The sequence below is a fragment of the Carcharhinus amblyrhynchos genome, chromosome 33, assembly GCF_965287045.1.
Source record: "Carcharhinus amblyrhynchos chromosome 33, sCarAmb.v2.hapA, whole genome shotgun sequence".
Classification (NCBI taxonomy): domain Eukaryota; kingdom Metazoa; phylum Chordata; class Chondrichthyes; order Carcharhiniformes; family Carcharhinidae; genus Carcharhinus; species Carcharhinus amblyrhynchos.
Window position 1 is genome coordinate 12,984,799 of NC_137356.1, and position 24,135 is coordinate 13,008,933.

The window sequence follows — 24,135 nt, forward strand, 5'->3', positions numbered from 1 at the left end:
CTGTGACTCTGCTTTGCTTGATTGCCTGTTTGTTGCGTTTTATTTAATTTATTGTACTGTGGATTCCTGAAGCTAGGGTCGTGTTCAGCCAACTGCACCACCAAAGGAAGTTTTGCCAAAGGTTTTGTCATAAGACTGAAAAGTTTACTTTAGTGTTGCTGTTGGTTGTGCAAGATCCTTGCTTCTGGAAAGGCAGCGGGGCAGGACAGGGTGATTATGGTGTGTTCGAGCACAGTAAAACAGATCATTCAGCACGTGGAAATCAGTGATTTGCTCATTGAAGTGGCTTTTAGCCTGACACGATTTGCAGCGTCAACATAAATTTGCCCTGCCCTAATTCTCCCCCTTTTTTCCCTGAAGGATGTCAAATTAAAAACCTCATCCCAGGAAGTTTTAGTTTCCCCCTCACCTCAGAAAATTTTAGATTGTGCTTATCCAATATAACACTCTTCCCAAGATGTGGAGATGCCGGCATTGGACTGGGTTAGACACGGTAAGAAGTCTCTCTGCACCAGGTTAAAGTCCAACAGGTTTATTTGGTAGCCTGATCTTTTGGAGCGCTGCCCTTTCATCAGGTTAGTGACTGAATTGATGAAGGGGCAGTGCTCGAAAACTGGTGCTACCAATTAAACCTGTTGGATTTTAGCCTGGTGTTGAGTCTTACTGTACCTACCCCTCCCAAGGCCAGTGTTTCAAAGTGTAAGAACACGGTGCATGCTATTTGAAGTTACAAATCCAATTCTTTGGAGTGGTGCAACTGTACAATGCAGCAGCCAGTTTTTTTTTTACAGCAGAGAAATTGGGAAGTGATGATTTATTTAATCTTGCAGTCCTCGGGAATTGATTCCTATTCACTGAATAAGTGGGAGAGCTGGTGCTTTCTGCTTTGGTGAAAGGAAGGGCCATGTGGAGTGGAGTTATGATGTCTAGGTTATTTAACTATGCCAGCAGTTTGTTCCAAAATGGCATCATATGAAACCTGGGAGCAAATTGGTGGCAATTAGATGTTGGGTGAGGTGATCGGCAGGGTTTGACACTAATTAAACGAATGCTAGAAGAATACACGGCATCTTGAAAGGGAGCACTAGAGTGTATGATCTTGTTAAAATTAAACCAATAATGTGATAGCATCAACTCGTTACTCAACACTGCCTAATGAAGAATTTCTTCCCTCTCGCTTTAGCACCACCACCACCATCAGCAGCCGCAGCCAATGAAGCAGTCGCCTCCACAGTTTGTACCTACTTCGCTTCCGATCATTGAGCCGCAGATATTGACCAATGCCTATGACGCTATGCCACACTTTGGACAGCCTATGATGCACCTTCCTCACCAGAGTGAGCTGCAGACACATTTACCGCCCCTGCCTGAGCAGCATTCACCCCCTCACCTCACCCAGCATTCGGTGGTGTCTCCTCCAGGTTTGTGTGCGCTGGCAGTTTTGTTTCTCGCCTTTCAGGAAAGTGCAGCATCAAGCTTTGAGAGGATTTGTGAAGCTGCTTTGTAGTTCTTCCTTCCACTAGCATTCAGTGAGCCCTCCTGCTGGGTGGGTGGAAATTTACTATATCCACTGGAAACCTGACAAAGTACCTGCAAGTGTGTTGGGCTAAGTGTGCTTTTCTTTCCCTTTTGTTATTTTCATTATATTGTATGCTAAATAAATTATTTTGTGTGCGCGCATATTTACATGCATTAAACAATGCATTGGCATCTACCTTGCTGACTTTGCAAACATGGATGATTATCCTTTCCCTACACACTTATGCTGCTGTTTCTCAATCCCATTAACCTGTGCATGTTGGAGTCTTTTGACGAAATGTGAAAACTTAGTTGCTAAGGCTGAGTTCCTTTTAAAGAGATTGAGATGGGTGAAGTGACGTGAGGATCTTTAAGTGAATTTAGATGGTGCGCATTTTCGTGGGCCAGCATTTATTCCCATCCCTAGTTGCCCTTGAACTGAGTGACCTAGTCGGCCTGCCATTTCAGAGGGCAGTTGACAGTTAACCACATTGCTGTGGCTTTGGAGTCACACATTGGCCAGACCAGGAACATTAGTGAACCAGATGGGTTTTTCCGACAGTGATTTTATGATCATCAGTAGACTCTTAATTCCAGGTGTTTTTATTGAATCCAAATTCCACCATCTGCAGTGGCGGGATTCAAATCCGGCTCCTCAGAGCATTAGCTGTGTTTCTGGATTAATAGTGATAATAGCACCAGGCCATCGCCTCCTGCTTGAATGTTAAACTATTATTTTTCAAATTCCTATTTGATTAGCATAAAAATGTTAATGAACGTGGTGGAGCAGTATGCTATGGACAGTTCTGGGAGAATTGCAACTTTTGCCACAGTGGTGTATGAAGGATGAAGTACTCTACTTTGAGGTAGAAAATGGAAAGCACTTTGGACCTGGTATCATTTTTGATTCTGCCTGGTTGTGAAATTCTACTGTGTACTGAACTTGTTTTTGAAAAGAAAAATGTTATAACTCCTTTTGTGGTATTTTGCCTTACAGCTTTGCACAGCAGTCTGCCTCAACAGCCATCCAGACCCAGTGGTAAAGCTGCACCACTACCTCCGAAACAGCAGCGGCCTCTTGCACAGTCCCCGCCCATGGTCCCGCAATCTATACTACAGCCACCACAGATGACGCAGCCGCCAGCAATGCTGGAAGAAGAGGAACCGCCACCTCGTCTCTCGATTCCCTTACACCCGAGTCAAATGCATCTGTACCTGCAGCAGCTGCAGAAAGCCCAGAATCAAACCCCACTTCTCTCAACAGTCCAGACCTCATCCCAACCCCAACCCCAGCCGGTCCACAGCCAGCCCCCACCACCCCACGCGCAACCCCAGCCCCTGCCTCACGCCCAGCCTCCACCGCATCCCCAACCTCAGCCTCTACCCCAGCAGCAGGTGGTGCAGCAGCAGCATCAGCCCAGGCCGCTTCACATGCAATCTATGCAGTTTCCACCCCACATTCAACAGCCACAGCCACCGCCACCACCGCAGCACCAACCTTCCCAGCAGGCGAAACCCCAGCAAGTCATCCAGCACCACCATTCGCCACGACAGCCGAAACCTGACCCCTATTCCACAGGTAAGGAGTCTTGCTGTCACTCTGCCGATTGTGCACAATAAATGTGTGAAAATACTTGGGAGGAGGTCTGGAGTGTGGGCATCTTTCACATTTTCCGATATGAATCCGTTGAGTAAATTTCAAAGTGGAATTGTATACATATCAGAAAAGGAAAAACATTCAGGGTGACGTGGGAGAAGTGGTACTAACTTGATGACTCTTTCCAAGGCAGGATGGGCTGAATGCCTCCTGGGGTGCATGACTCCCACGAGCCACAAAGCGTTTTCTTCAATCACGAATAGAAAATGCTGCAAATTGGAGCAGAAAGTGAGAGCTTTGTTCGAATGGGTGGATATGCTATCACCATTTTGGATTTTGTGTATGAAAAGTGGGCCTATTCTGTTGTAAGAATGTCTAGCTGCGAGGTCCTGCAGTAGCACACACCTGCTGAAACATACGTACTTTACTTGTAATTCAGCGAGAAGGGAGTCAGAATTCATGCACGCTGTTTCAATGGGAAATTGACTTTTGATTCTTTGCTCTTTTTCCTCGCAGCTCATTTGGCAGACGTTCCCTCCCCGCTCTTGATGCATTCCCCGCCACTGCCACAATTTCCATCTCTTGTTCAGTCACCACCAAGAACTGTACAAACAAAGAAGCAGGTAAACAAAACTGGAATTAGTCACTTTACTGTGTAGTCCATTCCACTTGGGTGGAATGTTGGCCTGGGTGGGGGGGGGTGGTGCGGTTTAAATCATGTGTCTAGGCAAATGAGCGTTGCCACACATTTTGACCACAGGAAACATCATACTTAATCTAGATCATTTTCTGCCTCAACAGGATAGGTTGTACGCTTTCGAGGAGGATTCACTGGATAGCAATTAGTAACGGAAGCCCTAACCAGCCTTTTTCCCTGCCAGTTCCCCCTCTGGGATCAGCACAGACTCAAGATCAGGCCTAGGGCCATTTGTGATGTGTACAGCTCATCTGTTTGCTGCCCTAACCAGCTGAAGCATTGCGGGGTGGGAGGGGAGCAGCCTTTGTGAAGGATCTGTTGACATTGCTGCATTATGAACACCGAGTGCAACAGTGTTAGCAGTGATAGTCATGATAAACGTAACCAACTGAAAAGGCTTTGTTGGACTGTTGCCAGCAAGTGAGATTCAACAAGTCTGAATGCACGCAACAGGGTTGGCAATGCTGCAAATGGGCCCATTCTGTCAATCCCGCCTCTCCCCCTCATCCCAACCCCCGACACAGCCTAACACTTCTGAAATGGGTTCCATTTGGGAGCCACCTTCCCACAGGACTGTTTGCTATAGATATCTGTGGTCTTCCCCTGAAGCTATTGAATGTTAATGAAGCCTTCTGTCGCAACCGAGTGCAGCAGTTCAAGTGGAGGGAAATTACTTAAGTGCAGTTATTTACTCTTCATTCGGCTTTAAAATATACACATTTTAACTGGCCAGGGATCTCCATTGCAAGTTTTATTGCGTACTTACCTTAATTGTGTTAGCTTCTAATGGTGGGAGTGAGTTAAAATTCAAATATTTCTCTGAAGCAGGTTGGAGTTTTACTTTACTTGGGGAATGATCATGAGCTTAACTCCTTAACTTATAGTTAAATTGTAACTGTATAATATCAACCTATTAATAATTCTCATATCATTTTTCCATGTCAGGTATGTGGGCAATAACTGTAAAATCATTCGAGGAATTTTCACATTATCTGGAATGGCTGCAATTAGAGTAACTTACAACCTGACAGAAATTGCCGGAAGCATGCCTGAACTATGTGAACGTGCAGCATTCAATTTCTCTGCCCACAGAGGTTTTGAGCTCTTAATTTTCTCCCTCCCACTTCTGCTATGCAGCTCCTGTCAATAAATGACTGCCTTCCATATCACTCTCAGCTATGTGAGAGATGGCCTGGGTGTGATTCTCCCTTGGAATCTTCTCTCTGCTTTGCCCGGGAGAAACATGCCAATCAGAACCTTGATTGCGCACTCATGCACCTCCAATGTGTGGAGCATGGTGTTGTCTACAAGTGCAATGTCCTGCCTTGCAAGCATTAGGAAGGGACTTTATCATTGTCTTTCGAAAAAATGCTGTGAACTTCTCTTGTACTTGAGCTTTGGTTTGACTGGATGCCTATTTCTGGAAATATATTCAGGGAGGTGAGAACTGGGGAAATGGCACACTTCATTTTACATAGCCTGGCATTCTGTGTCAAAATTGGGCAGCACAGTGGTTAGCTCCGCTGCCTCACAGTGCGAGTGTTAATTTCCGGCCTCAGGTCACTGTCTATGTGGAGCTTGTACGTTTTCCCAGCGTCTGCATGGGTTTCCTCCCACACTCCAAAGATACGTTGGTTAGGTTGATTGGCTAGGTGAAATTGCCCCTTAGTGTGGGGGGTAACCAGCTGGGTAAATACGTGGGGTTATGGGGATAGGCCTGAGTGGGATTGTTGTTGTGCAGACTTGATGAGCTGAATGGCCGCCTTCAGCACTGGAGGGATTCTGTTCTATACAATACAAACTGTTAGGATAAGAATAAAGTTTCTTCTGTAGTTACTCTGGTTACTTTTTTTGCAATGCCCCATTCAGAGGGGATCTCCTCTACCTTAATTTCTTCCAAAAACTGTTCTATTTAGTTTTGCAAATTAGTGCCGTTAAGAGCACTCATTGGCCATAAGGAGCAGATTATTGCGATCCTGTAAGACATTTCACAGGCTTTACAGTCCAGAGGTATGGAGATCTCAACAGGTTGGGTTGGTGTACTCTAATGGAAATTTATTGTCTTACAGGAGCCTCGAACTCCCTCAATAGTGCAATCGCAACCAATGGTGAGCGTGAAAGAGGAGAAGAGCCACTCTTCACCAGCAATCCGAAATGAGGCATTCAGCCCTTCGATGCGCCAGGAGCCATCAAAGCAGAGGGAGGGAGGCAAACCTCCTCCACACCTTGGACACAGTAAGTAAACGTTGCAGTCCCTGAAAATTAACAGCCATCGGAAATGATGTGGCACTCTTCAGAGGGGCATGAAGTTCTTTGGATGATTTAAGTATGAACTCCTTCCATCAACCTTAAAATAAGAGCTAGTCTATTCAGGGGTGATGTCAGGAAGTACTTACACAAAGCGTAGCAGCAATCTGCAACACTTTCTTTTGGTTATAATGGCTGAACATCAGTTGGAAATTTCATAACCTAGATTTATGAGTGATTGCTATACATTAAATGATTCGGAGTGAAGGGGGTAAATGGAATTAAGGTGCAGGTCAGCCATGAGCCAGTTAAATGGCAGAACAGGCTCAAAGGGCTGAATTCCCTTTTTGTAATCTGTGTCTTTAAAGGATGTTTTCCCCTTCTGATATCACTGTGCAGTCATTTTTCTTGGCTCTTTTTTTGGAGCATTCATTTGTGAAATGTTTGCCAATTTAGCAGTTGCACTGCTTCGAAGAAATTCATTGCATGTGAAAAGGTTTGACAATGGTTGACTGAACTACCCTCTGAAGTGGCCTGCCAAGCCACTCAGTTCAAGGACAGTTAGGAGTGGGCAATAAATGCTGGCCCAGCCAGCGGTGCACCCATTATAAATTTTTTTTTTAAAGCGATGAGACGCAACACAAATGCTAGGATTTCCTTTCTCAGGCTCACGACCATTATCAGCTACAAGGGCATTGACATATGGGAACACCATCACTTGGAAGTTTCCTTTCAAACCGCACGTCATCCTGACTTGGGAATATATGGCTGCAGGATTCAAGAAGGTTGCTCGCTATCGCCTTCTCGAGGGCAATTTGGGGTGGGCAATAAAATGCTGGTCTAGCCAGTGACACCCACATCCCTTAAATGAAGTTTTAAAAAAGATGCTCTTCCCAGTCCGAGCCAATATTCATTTCACAACCAATATCACTAAAATAGATGATCTCATTTATCACATTGCAGTTTATGGGAACGTTCTGTGAACAGATTGGTTGCTGTTTTTCTTATATTGCAACACTAGCTACACTGGAAAAGTACTTAATTGATTCTAAAGTGCTTTGGGACATTGAGATCATGAAAGGTGCTACAGCAATGCCGATCTTTTTCTGATATGCATGAAAACCAGTTTTATAATGGAGCAGCGTTTAGATTGAATGGGAAGTAAGTTTGGCAACAATGAAGGACATGGAAATTCAGAGCTATGTTTTAATAGCAAATGTCATACCCTCCTGCTGCTGTGCCCCTCCTTTATTATTAATATTTCAAATGCTTAATGATTGAGTTGAAATTTGGCTGAGTTGTCTGCTATAAATGGAAATCCTGTTATGCAGCTTTTGTACTGTCCCCAGAAGGAAGTCTTCAGTTTGAACCATGTCAGGTATAAGTTTGCAGTGTTTGTCATATTTGAAAAACTGTGATGACCATGTGCTGGGAAAGGTCTGGGGTGTTTTTGTGCAATGTCCTTTTAAGAATAAAATGTGCTGAGGAGCAGTTTTGAAGGAAGGTTAATTGGTATCTGATTATGACATTAAGTTCCAAGTAATGCACGTGACCTGGGGATGAAGAGCAAAGAAGCAAAGGGTAAATAGAAAGCTAATTACAGCAGGGTGGGGTTTATTCTGTTTGACAGTTCAGAGGACTGGGAATTCATGCAAAGAGAAACAAGCAAGGCTCTCTCCGAATGGAACAGTTATCAGTTTGGCAGTCTTCGAACAGATCCTGGTGTTGAAGCAGATCTCTGAGAACAGAGCAGAGATTGTGTTACTTTGTGTGTTATACAGTTGGAAAGGACAGAACACTGAAGACGGGAAGAGTGAGGAATTATGGACTGGACAATGCACACTGCTGCTATTGAAGTGGTACCAGAGCTCACCAGACCGTTTAAAGAGGTCGGAGAAGGAAGTTTCTGGGGATTCTATATTATCGGGACTGCCGTGACCTGAGTGAGAAAGGGTTCGTGGATGTGAGCCTTTTGGTAGTAAGACTCTGGATGGAATGCAGCTGCTGGTGAACACAACTGGAGCCAAAACGATTGGATGGGAAGTGAGAGGTCCCATAAATCGAAGGCCGAGGTGGAAAGCCTGAGAGATTGCACTCGCTGCCACGTGGACTGTGAATTCTTGTAACTATGTGAGGCGTATCTTTGTTGTATCGACTATTTAAGCAAAATTTAACTTTTTATTTGAAAAATCCTTTGCCTGTTAATGTTTGAGTTGTGTTGATTTTAGTTGGTTTGTTACAGTAAAAGTTTTAAAAAGCGAAATCTTGTCCAGCGGTTTTCTTTGGCATTGTGGGGGATTCCTTAAGTTATTGGTCTCCACGTGGATTGTAACAAAGTCTAGCAGATGTGTGTGCCTCTAGCAATATGAAAGAAAGCCACAATTCTAGAGGCTTTTTTTTATTGCTACACTCTTTCCAGTGTCCCTGTGCCTATGTCATTTCTAATGCTAATAGAGAAACAATTTTAACCCCCCTCCACCACCATCTGTTGAAACACCCAAATGTTTCAATGCAGAAATCCGAACTCACTATGGAGTGCCACTAACCATATTTTCTCACTTGTCGCTGCAGAGAGCAGCAACACAATATGCGGCGCCATTATGATCTCCTCCCCTGGAGGGATGAAATAATTTGTTACTGACAAGCAAAAGACCCAGGCATTAAGTACAGGATGCAGGTAACTTAACAGCATAGCTGAATCAGGAACTGATCGGATTTGTGGTTATCTGACTGCCACTTTCAGCTGAGCATGCATTTAAGAGCAAAAGAAAATAAGAAATAGTACCAGTAGTAGGCCCATTTAGCCTGTTGACCTTCCTGAGCCATTCATCAAGATCTAATTGTGGCCTCAACTCCACTTTCCTGTCTGCCTTCCCATAGCCTTTGATTCCCTTTATAAATCAAGAATCTCAGCCTTGAATACATTCAGTGACCTCGCCTCTAGGATAGAGAATTCTAAGGATTAACAGCACTTCGAGGGAGGAAATTTTTCCTCATTCCCCGTCTTAGATAGAAGACCCTCTCTATCTCTTAGTTCTGGATTCCTCTCAATATCTACTCTGTCAAGTGCTCCTCGAATCTTGTGTTTCAATATTTTTTGTCTAAACTCCAATTAGTATAGACTCTAGCATTCTGAATGTTTCATCCCAAAAATCAACCAGGTGAACCTTCCCTTGAACTTCCTCCACTACAAGCAGATTCCTCCCTAAATACGCGGACCTGCCGTCCTCTTCCATTCACCCTTCAACAGTAAGATTGCTTTTGGGATTGTGATATCGACCAGTGAGTGACACACTGATCTGGATTTTTCAAAGCTGCCTTAAACCACTGGGGTGTGAGAGCTGTTGGGCTGCTGTTGCCTTGGCTAGAATGATCCAGCACATGTTGTGTGGTTGCAGTCTCATTTCTGAGTCGGAAGGTTTTTTTTCAATCTCTTTCCTGATAGTTAGAACTCTAGTTCTGGCATCACTCTTGTAAATCGCGCACAGAATTTCCAATCCAAGGAAGTCTAAATGTTGACATAAAATAAATTGGCGGCACAGTGGTTAGCACTGTTGCCTCACAGCGCCAGGGACTGGGGTTCAATTCCTGGCTTGGGTCACTGTGTGGAGTCTGCGTGTTCTCCCCATGTCTGCACGGGTTTCCTCTAGGTGCTCCGGTTTCCTCCCACAGTCTGAAAGACGTGCTAGTAAGGTGCATTTGGCATATTAAATTCTCCCTTGGTGTACCCGAACAGGGGCCGGAGTGTGTTGACTCGGGGATTTTCACAGTAACTCCATTGCAGTGTTAATGTAAACCTACTTGTCACAATAATAAATACGCCTTAAAAGCATGATCATTGGGTGTGGTGGGGTGATTGAAGTCTGAGAACAAAATGTAAGAATACACAAACTTTATAACTGGACATGATGTTCTAACTATTCTAGTCTTGATTGTTGCTCGAAAAAGAGATACACTGTCAAAGTTTTTTATCTTGCACTCATTCAGATGGACAGAGGAATACCAAATTTCAAAGGGAGTGACAATTCATACCACCTGAGCAAAGATGACAAGTCAGCTCTGTTGAGATACTGTTGTTTGTCATGCAGCATAAATTCGTGCTCCCTTTGAAATTGGCATACTTATGTCTGCCTTGATGAGTATAAGATGAAAAGCTTCAACAGTACTTTTTTTTTAAAACTGCAATACTCAAGTTCTGTACTCACAAGCTCCTGTTTGTGTTCCAGTCACCCATATATTCACTCGCGTATATATTTTACCACTTTTTTGGGTGAGCAGGTTTTAAGATACAGCATTGATCCAGTATTTGCTTAAAAGCAAATGTTTGAGCTAAGCTTGTGTATCTATTTCAAGTTTAAAATGGTCACACCATCTGGAACTTGCATTTCAAAAGATCCAGTCTTTTATTTGTGGGACTTTTTATGGCTTTTCGTGAATTGTACTTTTCAGGTGCGTCCCAATGTAAAAAACCATTTTGCTAATAGGTTGAGTTGGGACTCTAGTGCAGTACTTAAGTAAACCAGCTCCTTCAGCCACTTCCTAAAAAGCAGCAGTGTTGAGTCTCCCAGTGTTGGTCAAATGGTTAGATGTCACACTGCCCCAGGATGAATTTGAACCACTTCTACACTTTTCCACCTACAGGACCAGAGATGAAACACATGGAAGTTGCTGGGCCAGTAATTCGCCCTCCAGAACATGGCACGCAACCTTCTCCTCAGGACAAAGACAAGCAGAAACAACAAACGCCTAAAACCCCTGTTGCTCCCAAAAAGGTGAGTGAGTTCATGCATTAGCTGGCATGCCACTATCTTTCTTCCTTCTTTCTTTCTTTCTTTCTTTCTTTTCTTTCTCTATTTCCCTGCGTACCCCTGCCACTCCACTTCTCAAAGCACTGATTCTTGCTAGAATGTAGTTGAGCAAGTGATGGCCAATTGAGCATTCTTCGTACGAGCCTGGCCTGATAGTTATCACCCACAACTTTCCAGCAATGTTCGCCATAGCTAGTAATTCCTGGAACAGGTCATTAGTCTGTCGCCGGGGTTATAGCTTGAGGGGGCGCCACTCCACATCAAGCATGGCTGACCAGGAGTCTCTCCTCCTCTTACTGCCAGCCAGTAGCATAATTGGAAGGATTTGCAGGTTGATTCTCAACCTGGTTGACCGCGTTATGAGGCGGGACTTGAACCTGGAGCTTCCGGCTCAGAGGCAGGGGCGCAAACCCACTGTCCAACAAAATGCCCTATGGGTAGCATGGTGATTAGCACTGCTGCCTCTGTGCCAGGGACTCAGGTTCGATTCCCTGCTTGGGTTACTGTCTGTGCAGGGTTTGCACATTCTCCCCGTATCTGTGTGAGTTTCCTCCAACAGTTTGAACGCATGCTGGTTAGGTGCATTGGCCCTGCTAAATTCTCCTTGAGTGTACCCAAACAGGCACCGGAGTGTGGTGACTAGGGGATTTTTCATAGTATCTTCACTGCAGTGTTAATGTAAGCCTATTTGTGACACTAATAAATAAATCTTAAACTTACTTCGCTCAGGAGCTAGGAGATTGACTATACTCTTCCAAATGGCCCCTGACCCAGGACTTTCTGGCCCAGAATAGTTTTACACTAAGATGTTGCTGTCACTGTGAAACCTTCTGATACGTATTTACTTCTGATTTTTCTCACTGCATTTTGCTTTCTTCTCTGTCCCAACCAGTTGTTTTTTAAATCTATGCATTAGTGAATGAGATGCCTAGTTGTCTGAGTGAATGATTGTTTAGTGTTTCGATTTTTAAAGAAAAATGCTTATAATTGCAGCTTTTTGGGGGGGGGGGGGTGGAGACAAGTTATTTTATGCTCTTAAATTGAATAAAAACACCTAATTTTCCCGACTTTTAATTTCTCATTACTGCGAAGTGTCTCTAATCATGCCTAGAATTCTGCCTGGATTTCCATTTTCTTTGTGGGTATGTGTACTTTAGGATCTCAAGATCAAGAACATGGGTTCTTGGGCAAGTCTAGTTAAAAAGACACCTTCTACTCCATCATCCACGGCAAAATCGTCGAGCGACAGCTTTGAGCAATTTCGACGGGCGGCACGAGAGAAGGAGGAGCGAGAAAAGGCACTGAAAGCACAGGAAGAGTTCCGTAAAATGCAGCAGGAGGCAGCTGAGAAAGAACGTCTCCGAATGGAGCAGGAGAGGCAAAGGCAAGTCTAGCTCTTAGCATTGTAGAATTATCAAACCTGTGTTTTGCCTCAGTTCCGTTGTCAAATACAAATAATATTTGACCTGTGGAGCTTATTTCCACATTTTGTCAAACCCATTTTTGCACTTGTCATCCCACCATAGCACCTACCAGCACTTACTGGTAGATAGGGAATCTTTAGCACTATGGGTGCCAGGAAGACTTGCGCATCAGAGGGAAATGCCTTGCTGATGTTGAGGGAATAAAGGTCTCTCCCATCTATTTCCTTCCCTGCCGTGTGCTAATAAATACTCAGTGATGGCTTGAGCTGTCTGTTCAAGTCCAGCATTGACCTGCAGCCCTTTATCCAAGAGTGCAGTTGGAGAGTTGAAGGTGTTGGCACAGATTTTCCTGTTAAGGGTGAGGCTAATGGGCATTTGCAGTTTTTTATGCGCAGGAGATACAGCACCTTCTGATAAGGTGTCAGACATGTGGTTAAACTCAAATTCAAAAGTCCTCCTTGAGTTCTGCCACTCTGCTTTCCAGAAGCTAACAGCAGCGTTATGTTGTCTGCCCTACTGTTGAATGGTGCGAAGCTGCAGCATTTGTGTGGTATCAGCTCATGTTTTCAGTTAGAGTCAGAGGTTTACAGCATGGAAACAGTCCATCGGCCTAACTTCTCAATGCCGTCCATTTTTTATTATTAAGGTAGTCTCATTTGCCTGCGTTTGGCCCATATCCCTCTATATCCATCTTATCCATATCACTGTCTAAATGCTATCTAAAAGACAAAATTATACCCGCCTCTACTACTACCTCTTGCCAGTTCGTTCTAGATACTCACCATCCTCTGTGTGAAAAAAATTGCCCCTGGACCCTTTTGTATCTCTCCCCTCCCTCACCTTAAACCTATGCTGTCTAGTTTTGGACTCCCCTACCTCTGGGAAAAGATGTTGTTCATCTACCTTATTTAGCACCCCTCATTATTTGGTCGACCTCTATATAACCACCCCTCAATATCCTACGCCCCAGGGAAAAGGTCCCAGTCTATCCAGCCTCTCCTTACAACTCAAACCATCAAGCCCCAGTAGCATCCGAGTAAATCTTTTCTAACCTCTTTCTGGTTTAATAATATCGTTTCAATACAATAGGGTGACCCAATAGGGTATTCCGAGTGTGGCCTTACCAATGTCTTGTACAACTTCAACAAGACGCCCCAACTCCTGTATTCAGTGTTCTGACCAATGAAACCAAGCATGCCGAATGCCTTCTTCATCACTCTGTCCACCTCCTGTTCGAGGAGCTATGAACATGTAGCCCTAGATCTCTTTGTTCTTTAACTCTCCCCAGTGTCCTACTATTAACTGAGTAAGTCCTGCCCTGGTTCTGTCTACCAAAATGCATCACCTTGCATTTAATGAAATTAAACTCCGTCTACCATTCGTAAGCCCACTGGCTCAATTGAGCAAGATCTATGCTACATGGTAACAACACGTAAACATGCAATTACAAGTCTGATGGGGCATGCTGTTCGATATCCTGCCTCAGCAAATCCTGGACCATTGTTTCGCTGTCAGTTAGGTGTGTTCAACCTGATGTCAGCAACAACATTGCAACCATGATGAGTGAGAACTCAGTTTTGACCGCATTTTGCCCCTGATTCCAGAGGCCGGGATGAGGAAGATGCTTTGGAATGTGCTCGGAGAGCTCACGAGGAAGTGAGGAGGCAGCAGCAACATCAACAGCAACAACAACAGCAGCAGCAACAGCAACAGAGCTCTCAGCCAACCTCACAGTCTATGCTGGATCAGCAGCGAGAGCAAGCAAGGAAGCGAGAGCAGGAGCGAAGGCGGAAAGAAGCAGTAAGTTTCCAGTCCATCTTCCAGAAGCAGGGGGGGCGGTCAGTCTTAACCTCTTGGAGCCAAGTTTGATTATTGTCAAGTTTGACAAGAATTAGTCTGTGGGTCTAGTTATACCAACTGCAGTTGGCACTTACGTGTCCCTAGGCTAGGAACTGGGATAGAAATTGCCCTGCATTACTATTCCTGATTATCTATTGTCCCCTCCTGTGAAGTGCAGCTTGGATATTGTGTACAAGTCTGGAACAGGATTCAAATTCCCCACCATTTCCATTGCCAAATAGCTTTTCAGTAATCACTGACCCTAGAAAATGAGCCACTGAGGCAAGGAAGCTGAAAGGTTCCCAGCATCCGTGAAGTAGTAACCTTGAGTGTGTCAGTACCAGTAAAAGATGACCAGAATTCTTCAAAGGTTGGTTGTTACTCACTCTAATTCTTTCAATGCCTTAAAGTCTGAATTTCAGCTTGGCAAAGCATAGCATCTCAAATCTTTAGCATTTTTAGTTTAAAAATGAAATAATCCTATCCAACAATGTAACCAAGCTTGAGAATCTTGATGAGGAAGATGTGGAATGATGCTTCAGAATTGGGCCAAGTGTGGGTTACTTTACCTTTCATTATGCGAAAGAAGAGTTTCTGCAGTTTCTCCTCAATGATTCACTTCGAAGCAGGACCTACGGACAGAGCGTACACTGTTTGCTTCAAGGTGTGGAGCAAATTATCACAACTTTGTTTCATTACGACAACCCTTCCAAGGCTTACAGTTGCGCCGCAACTGTAGCAGTGGAGTGAACAGTAGTGAGGCAGGAAGAGTTCACTCCTGCAACTGTCCCATTAAATTAACCTGCCAAACCAAGAGAATGGATTACAAAGATATGCCTGGTTTTAAAAATTGTCCTGAATAATAAGCCAGGAGTATGACACTAAAATAAGTGGATGGATGTGAGAGTTAAGATGGATGGAATCACGCTTCTATTCTAAGTTATTGACAGGGTTTGTGTTTATTATGTGCATTGAAATGGGTGGGCAAATTTTTCTTTCAAGGGTTAGAATTTTTAATGATCATGATTTATTAACTTGACAGACTGGTTGCTCTGTCAGATCTGTATTAGGCACTAGTCAGTTCAGACTATTTTATAATAGCTGACCCTGTTTTCATTGTTGGACGAACTGATTCAGTCTTCCCCGGAGCCATCAGTAAAAGTTTAAAGTTAATTTATTAGTCTCACGAGTAGGCTTGCCTTAACAATGTAATGAAGTCACCATTTGGATACACTGAGGGAGAATTTAACATGGCCAAGGCACCTAATCACGCCTTTCAGATTGTGGGAGGAAACTGGAGAAATCCATGTAGACTCTATAACAATAGTGTTGTATTGCTGAGCAAAATGGTCATTGCTTTTGGAGAATACTTTTTGTATCGTGTCAACTTTTCTCCCCCCACTTTTTCGGCCTGAATGCATCCCAAGCCTATTCTCAGGCAAGACTCTGGGTCCCATTGGGTGCTCTTGAGCTTGCAATAGCACTGTGGAGTAACTGGAATCTCGGCTCCACGGTGCAGATCTTCTCCCAAAAGCAACATGCCCCAGATTCTCAAAGTGCTGCATTGCCTGGCAGCCCTTGCACCACTTAGCGGCCGGTCATTTAGCACCTTGAGCCTGTCCCACAACCTCGAGGAGAATTTGGAGTAAGCAGAAAATGCTGCTCTTGCCGTCGATACCCACATCTCCAGAAAGAATTAAAAAATCTCCATATATCTGACTGACCATTCCACTTAACAGTTGACAAATATGGCTTTGGTGTACCAGTGAAGTATGCCATTATTTTAAATGCTTGACCATCTTCTGGTTTTCGAGTCACCCAGAAGAGTGTGAAAATGTAAACTAATGCGTTGTATACTTTTTGTGATTTAGATGGCGGCTACAATTGACATGAATTTTCAGAGCGACTTAATGGCAATATTTGAAGAGAATCTCTTCTGAGGGCTCCTGATGCTGGATATCCTGACTCTTGAAAGTACTACGAAACTGTTTTCCATGAGTTACGTGGCACCGTAGTGCTTCGGCCAGGTTCTTGGTGCACGGTCTTTCTGCATGTGTGACCCAGTGAGTGAGCGAATCGTTCAGTCAATGCCTTGAATGGATGGACGAACACGGATGGACAGAAGTCTGCCTTACATTTAACCCACAATATAGGAATGAACAAATAGACAAAAAAAAACTTATCGATGTTGTTTAGAAAAACACGTGCACAAGTGTGCGTCCAGCTTTCCGAATGATACTACTGTAAAAGGGGGGGGGTGGGGGGGATGGGGGGTGTGTGTACCCATTAGCTGCAAGGCTGTCCTCGCCAAACTCCTTCACTATGTAAGAAAAGACACAGTAACATTCTGATGTATCCGATCAAACAGGGTTTCACTGTTGCCGTGTGAGAGTCCTGTTTGATGAACGGTTTCTCTGCGTTGGTTCTATAAATCTAGTGAGTCTCCTTCAGTGTTAATAAGAGGAGAACAGGGCGATGCCATGGTATGTTAAGCAAAATTTAAAAAATTGGGTGAATTCCCCTGTAATCGGGAAAACTGGGCCCTTCACTAAGTCACAACAGTATAATCTGGATGGACTATTTAAGCAGTGCAACTTTATGTTCATTACATTTTTTTTACAGTGCGTAGTGCTGTCTGCGGATTTTGTTTATCTACAGAGTTTCCAGTTACTAGGCTGTGTGTTCTGACAAGCCATGTGATGGTTATGACAATACAAAAAAAGGGAAAAAATAATCGTATGTCGGAGGTTATGAGTTTAAACAGCAGTCCCATCTAAAACTTTATTTTGTTTTTTTTCCTGTTTTAATTTCTTTTCTGCAGTGTTTGGGATCAAAGCTGGACTACCAACCAAAGTAGGTGAAATTGTTTGTCTCGTTACCTCAGGAGATACGAATGTTGAATGGCACTGCTGAAACTGTTTTGTACTGTTGTCCCTCTGAATAGTAGAGATACGAGAGCTGACTTTCTTTTCTGCGAGTAACCAGAGGTCTCGGCCGCCCTTGAATAGTTTTCGACCGGTGCTGTATAGTGGGTATAGTTGGTGTGCGCCGCTTAAACTTGTTGAATGTTTTCTGTAATTAAACACTCACTTTATTCATGTAGCAGACTTTCAGTACTCTTCAGAGGCCCAGATGCGTGAGTTTTATCTTAAATGGTCGATTCTGGGCTTTCCTGGTTTTTTTTCTTCTTCAGAGGGGTGTACAAAATATACATGCTGTTTCTGTGCAAGTGTCTCATTCATATTTGCTAAAAGCATCAAGTGAAATGCTAGCTCTCCTAGTTAAACTCTGCAGCAAGAATTAGACGAGTGATTGTTTTATTATTATATGGCAAGATTTAAATTAATATACCATTCCTCGTCTTCGCCTTTAAATATAATTTTATTTTTTCAGCTGTTTTTAACCCTTTTTTTAAATGAATATTTTAATGTGCCAAAATACCCACTATACAGTACCAGCGAATCCAGTGTTGGCAATTACCTCGGTTTAAAGTCGGTTTTACTGAGAGGCAGAAAAATTGCATTTGGTCTGTATCGATTATTGAATAAACACACCTTTTATACAATACGCTGGTGTCTGTTTTTTAAACCAGAGGTGGAATTCCAGTTGTCACCATTTTGGAGCGTGTGTTGTCCATGGTTGCTTCCCACGTCAAAGATGCACCTTGCAATAAAGCAGATTTTTTTTCAGAGAGAAATGCGCACCTAGAATTTAGTTTTTACGCACCTTGCTGCAAATAATCTGGCCACGTGCCCTTTGTTTGGCAGCTGTGGCTTTCGGGCACTTGCCTGCAAAATAATCAGCCTTGAGTACCCTGATTGGATGGACAAAAATGTCAAACTGACTGATGTAAGAATAGGCTCAACCTGGGCCCAAGCAATACTTTCAAAAATGATCTTTTTTAATTTGCGGAATTTCTCTGCCTTCCAATGTAAAATACTGCAGGTATAGTGAACCACACATGCCTTTTTTTTGTGGCGGGGGAGCTTCTGTGGCTATGAGGTCAATCTTTTGAGTGGCCTGCTCAAAAGATTTGAGCAGTTTGTCTGAAGCACATGTGAACAAGTTAATGAAAGGTAGAGAAAGTCAAGGGCTGCAAGACATTTGGAATTTGTTTCGGATTGCTGTAGTCAAGAGTTAGATCAAGTCATGATAGGCTGAGTGGCCATATCCTACTCCTGAACTTTGGTTCAGTGGATTCTGTACCAGCTAACGAGAAGATATTGAACAAAATGGGGTCTTTATTCATCCGCATTCTCTTCCAATTTTTTTTTTGAAAATGTCAATGTTATTCCAATGGATGGAGAAATGTGGTTCTTAACTGAAGGAACCAAAGAATCCACCTAAACAGTCTTTGCAATTAGTATTGCAACAGTCTACCTTCGGGAGCCTGTATACTCCCTGTGCACCAATTTAATCATGTACTGATATATCATGGAATATTTCTATTTTACCTAAGAGGAAGGGGGCATGTTTAAAATGAACTGTTTTCTTAGACTGCGTAGTCAGATTTGAAGTGGACAAACTAATTCTGAAAGCTGTTCTTTGTTGCTTCTAAAACTACACCTTCATAAACTACTTTTTGTAGTTCTCATGTTGCTCTGACTAATTTAGAGAGTGCCTCCATTGTGTCTGCAATGCTACCTGTGACCAGCCAATGAGCCATGTGGTCTCATTCTCTGCCGTAAACTTTCTAAAACATTTCTACTTGTGAATGGCAAAAAACGTTTATTTTTCTTTTTAAATTGTCACCAGCAGCAAAATGCAATGCAATTTGAAACAAAATCTGAGGTTTTCAATCTTACAGCCTAAATGGACTTTTGATAAATTCACTTGAACTTGTGGAGTGGGCAGTTGTGACTAAAAGTCTCCTATTTGGAGGCACGTTGATATAAAATAGTGAAAGGCAATTTTAAAAACAAAAGAAGCTCTGTATCCCTTCTGGATCTTTTGCCAATTATCTTAAAATCTGTGTCCTCTGGTTATAACCCATGAGTAGAAAGAGCTTTTTGCTTTGCTCGCTGTCAAAGCCTTTCATAATTTTGAACCCCTCAAATTTCCCCTTGACCATCCCTCCACAAAAACCCAACTTCTCTGGGCACAACTGAAGAATCTCCTTTCTGTTATCACTAATTATCTTGGCATTGTAGACTGCTCTACTGAGACTTTTGCACCTGCAGATTTTGGAGGGCCTTTTTTTTAAGGGGAAGTTTGAGATGGAGGGGTTGGAATGTCCATGCGACACAGCAATGACTATATGAATCCAAAAGAGAAAATGCTGGAAAATTTCATTAGGTCTGGCAGCATCTGTAAGGAGAGAAAAGAGCTGATGTTTCGAGTCCAGCTAAGTCCAAAGCTTTGACAAAGGGTCACCTGGACTCAACGTCAGCTGTTTTCTCTCCTTACAGATGTTGCCAGACCTGTTGAGATTTTCCAACATTTTCTCTTTTAGTTTCAGATTCCAGCATCTGCAGTAATTTGTTTTTATGATTATATGTGGCACTTAGGAGTTGCTTTGCACTATTTCTAACAATGCTGAGGTCCTTGGAGCAACACATAGACTTTGGGATTTAAACCTGATCACTAGCTAACCATATAGGAGATGGTACTAGCTTCTTCCAATCTCTTGTCATGTTTGGGTTGCTTTCTTAGAATTGAATCAGCATCTTGCAGTTGCATTAACCATGTTAAGTAGCTTGGAGTTGAACTTGTATAGTGAAAGAGTTTCAGGAAACTAGAGGAATCCTCCTTTTTATAAACCGAGCATTCAATATTTGATTGAAGTACTTTCAAATGTTAAAAACAAACTCGTTATCATTAATTTCTTCTTGATTTTCAATCACCATTCACAAGAAATAGAAGCAGGAGTAGGCCACCAGGCCCTTTAAGTCTGCCCTGCCATCCAGTACAATCATGGCTGATCTCTACCAGTCTCAGCTCCTTCTCTGTGCCATTTCCCCATACCCCTCTATTCCACAAGCTATCAAATATTTATCACCTCCACTTTTAAATACTTCTAATGATCCAGCTTCTACTACCCTGTGGGGCAGAGAATTCCAGAGATTCACCAGCCACTGAAGAAATTTCTATGCACCTCAGTTTTAAATGACCGGCCCTTTGTCTTGTTCCAGACTCTCCCTCGAGTGAAAACATCTCAGCATCTATCCTGTCAAGCCTCCCTCAGGATCTTGTGTGTTTGAATAAGGTCACCCCTCACTCTTCTAAACTCCAAGGAATACAGACCCAGACTACTTAGTCTCTCTTGATAGGACAACCCTCTTCTCCCAGGAATTATCCTGGTGAATCTCCTTTGGGCTGTCTCCAGTGTTCTTTTTAACATAAGGGGACCAAAACTGTATGCAGTATTACAGGCAAGGCCTCACCAACACCCTGTACAATTGCAACAAAACCTCCCTAATTTTAAACTCCAACCCCTTTGCGATAAAGGCCAAAATGCTGTTTGCCACCATAACTACTTGTTGGACCTGCCTGTTAGCTTTTTGTCATCCATGCACTAGAACACCTATGTCCTTAGTGCTTCACTCACCTGCAGTCTCTTCCCACCCTCCTCCCTTCAGGAGTAAAGTGAATTTGTATTGGAGCACTGATTTGATTTACAGTTGACCAAATAAGTGTTAATGATACATATTCGATTACTGTTTGCATTTAACTCTTACCCAACAGACACATGCAATTTGCAGACAAGCAGAATATTGGCCATAGTCAGTTATTGAAGCTACTTGATTCTGAATATTGCCTACCTGTGAAATTTGATTATCGGTTTTGTTGGTTAATTTGACTTTAACTTGACTTTTGGATTTTAGTTTTCATACCTTAGTAAAACCTAAATTGTTACACCCCCTCACAGCATCATGTAAAATATAGAATCTGTATGGTGCAGAAGGAAACTGTTCAGCCCATTGAGCCTGCACCGACACACAGACCGTATCCCTGTAACCCTATGCATTTTTTTTGAAGTTTATTTATTAGTCACAAGTAAGGCTTACATTAACATTGCAGTTAAGTTACTGTGAAACTCCATCAGTCACCTTAGCCATTGTTCGGGTCAATGCACCTAACCAGTCTTTCAGATTGTGGGAGGAAACCAGAGCACCTGGCGGAATCCCACACAGACATGGGGAGAACGTGCAAACTCCACACAGACAGTGAGACAAGCTGGGAATCGAACCCAGGTCCCTGGCGCTGTGAAGCAGCAGTGCTAACTATTGTGCTACTGTGCCTACCCTACTAGTCCCCTGACACTAAGGGGTAATTTAGCATGGCCCATCCACCTAACCTGCACATCCTTGGAGTGTGGGAAGGAACTGAAGCATGCAGAGGAAACTCTCACAGCTGTTGGGAGAATGTGTAAACTCTGCACTGCAGTCACCCAAGGCCCGAATTGAACCCAGCACCTTGAGGCAGCAGTGTGCTTGCCACAGTACTGCCCAAAAAGATGTATTTTTCTTCCTATATTTTGATTACAATTTGTACAATTTTCTCATTAGTCACTAATCATTTGTAATAGACGTGCATGACAATCTGTATTCAGTCAAAAGCCAACACGCTATGAAACAAGTTTGTTGGGGTGGTGGACTGGATGATAGCTCTGTTGCCTCAGTGGGTAAATACCAAAATAGTACAAGAACTATTATTAATATTTAAAACTTGTGAGACCAACTGTTACTTTTGTGTTTTTTTTTAAAAAGAGGCTGGGGTGGTAGATGAAATGAGATCCCATGTTCATCCCTTGAGCAGCAGTTGCATATATTTAGAGTCATAGAGATGCATAGCACGGAAACAGGCCCTTCAGCCCAACTCATACTGATCAGGTTTCCTAAACTCGAGTAGTCCCATTTGCTTTGGGCCCATATTTCTCTTTCTGTCCTATCCATGTACTTGTCCAAATGTCTTAAGTGTTGTAATTGTACCCGCCTCTACCACCACCTCCAGCAGCTCATTCCATCCACACACCACCCTCTGTGTGGAAAAGTTGACCCTCAGGTTCTTTAGTTGTACAGTATTTGATGTTCAGTAAATCCCATAAAGTGCATCTTTAAGGAAAAGCTTGCAAGATGGCATGCCCGAAGTCACTGATGGTACTTAAGACTACACAATTTGTAAGCAACCAGCTTAAACTGTTGCATTGTGAAGTGGCTTTCAACCCTTATTACTGGAGCTGACTGATCCTATTTTTAAAAGTTTCCAATTAATTTGGTTTAAAAATAATTCCCGCCCACTTTCTGTTTAGTGAGTTTTTGATTTATTATTGTCACGTGTTAACATAAAAAAGTGTTGTTTCTTGCGCACTGTACAGAGAGAGCATACCATTCAGAGAAAAGGAAACGAGAGAATTCAGAATGTAGTGTTACAGTCTTAGCTAAGGTGCAGAGAAAGATCAACTTAATGCAAGGTAGCTCCATTCAGAAGTCTGAAAGCAGCAGGGAAGAAGCTGTTCTGGAGTCGGTTGGTGAGTGACCTCAGACTTTTATGCCTTTTTTCTGATGGAAGAAGGTGGAAGAGAGAATGTCCAGGCTGCGTGGGGTCCATAATTGTGCTGGCTGCTTTGCCGAGGCAGCAGGAAGTGTAGACAGAGTCAGTGGATCGGAGGCTGTTCGCAAAACTGAGATGCAACTTGCGATTGCTTTTTTTAAGCTGAATGTTTTTGGTTTATAAAACTGTGTTGTGCTTTTAAAAACTAAATCAAGAGGCTAATGATTAGAAATGGCTTATAACTTCAAAATGCTTTGCTCATTTAGTAATGTGGGTTCATTCAACATGCAGCAGAAATGCTGTGCTTTCTGGCAGCCAGGACTGATCAAATGCAACAATGTTTAATCCCCCCCCCCCCCGTTTAAACTGTGTATTAATGATATGCTGTATCTATGGTGTTTCTTGAAATGCCCAACAATTGTGCACGTTATAAACCAACAGGTTTATTTGGAATCATTCCAGATAAACCTGTTGAGCTTTAACCTGGTGTTGTGAGACTTCTTGATGTTCCCACCCCAGTCCAACACTGGTATCTCCACATGTTACAAAGGGAGACAGAGAGAAAGTAGAAGCATGTGTAGATCATTCAGCCCTTCAAGTCTGCTCTGCCATTCATTTTGAGCATGGCTGAATATCGAATTCAATATGCTGATCTCTCTTCTGCACTGCAGCCCCCCGCAACCCCACACACGCACACACAGACAATGGGGTTTGATCCCTCTAGCCCCAAGAGTTATATCTAATTTCTTCTTGAATCTCTTCATCGAGATGCTCCATTATGCTTTGTGGTGAAGCAGTCATTTCTCTAGGGAAGGAATTGGTTTTGAGTAAAGTGCAAAGTGCCACTATTAAATGAATATTGTCAAGGTCAGACTGGGAAACAGTTTTCATTTATATCGCCTCTCTTTGCAAAATCCTCAAAACAGCTGTGAACGGGGGAAAGTGCTGTCCAAGGTGTCTGATCTGAGGGTGCCTCTCGGCAGCAGATGCAAATGGTGCCGAAAGTTGTGCATAATATTTTAGGACCCCGGGGCAATCAATAAGCTAGCTGTTTTCAAAAATGAAGCATTCTCTTCTGCAAGAGATCCTTGTGCACTCTAGTTCAGTGGGTAATTTGTGCACAGTGGTATTGTGAATATAAATGTTTTTGAATCAATTAGCTCCATACATTACAATGGATTGCAAGTGGTTTTTTTAAAAAGTTGCACATTTGTGTTGTGGGGAAAATATGCAGTATGTACATAAAATAATTTATATATGTATGCAGAGAACAAAATACTTGTGTTAAAACATTAGAAACAGTAGGCTTTACATTTGTTCCAAACTGTATTCTAACTTTTCTAAATATTACTCATTGTTATATGTTGGCATTTCAGTCTGAGTCACTGGGTGATATATTTATTCTGTTCTGATACACCTCTATAACTTAATGTTGTACACAAATGTTTACAGATTGTACCCAGTCCACCCTTCTCTCTTTCAGTCATGTGGCTTTATTTGTATTTTGTTCCT

The 24,135-nt window shown here is 42.9% G+C and overlaps 1 protein-coding gene across 4 annotated transcripts in view; it reads left to right on the forward strand.

Moving 5' to 3' along the window:
• Positions 1-17,697, forward strand: part of LOC145360983 (bromodomain-containing protein 4-like) — a 157,797-nt gene extending 140,100 nt beyond the window's left edge. For 3 of the 4 annotated variants that reach the window (XM_080216498.1, XM_080216496.1, XM_080216497.1), the window contains 8 exons: positions 1,184-1,421; positions 2,516-3,097; positions 3,632-3,738; positions 5,882-6,047; positions 10,701-10,831; positions 12,025-12,251; positions 13,896-14,091; positions 16,002-17,697. In XM_080216498.1, coding sequence (XP_080072624.1) covers positions 1,184-1,421; positions 2,516-3,097; positions 3,632-3,738; positions 5,882-6,047; positions 10,701-10,831; positions 12,025-12,251; positions 13,896-14,091; positions 16,002-16,070 — 1,716 coding nt within the window. In that variant the 3' untranslated portion in view covers positions 16,071-17,697. Of the gene's footprint in view, positions 1-1,183; positions 1,422-2,515; positions 3,098-3,631; positions 3,739-5,881; positions 6,048-7,840; positions 8,319-10,700; positions 10,832-12,024; positions 12,252-13,895; positions 14,092-16,001 lie in introns of those variants that run through there. The other variant, XM_080216499.1, reaches the window with a different exon arrangement.
• The last annotated feature ends 6,438 nt before the right edge of the window (positions 17,698-24,135 follow it).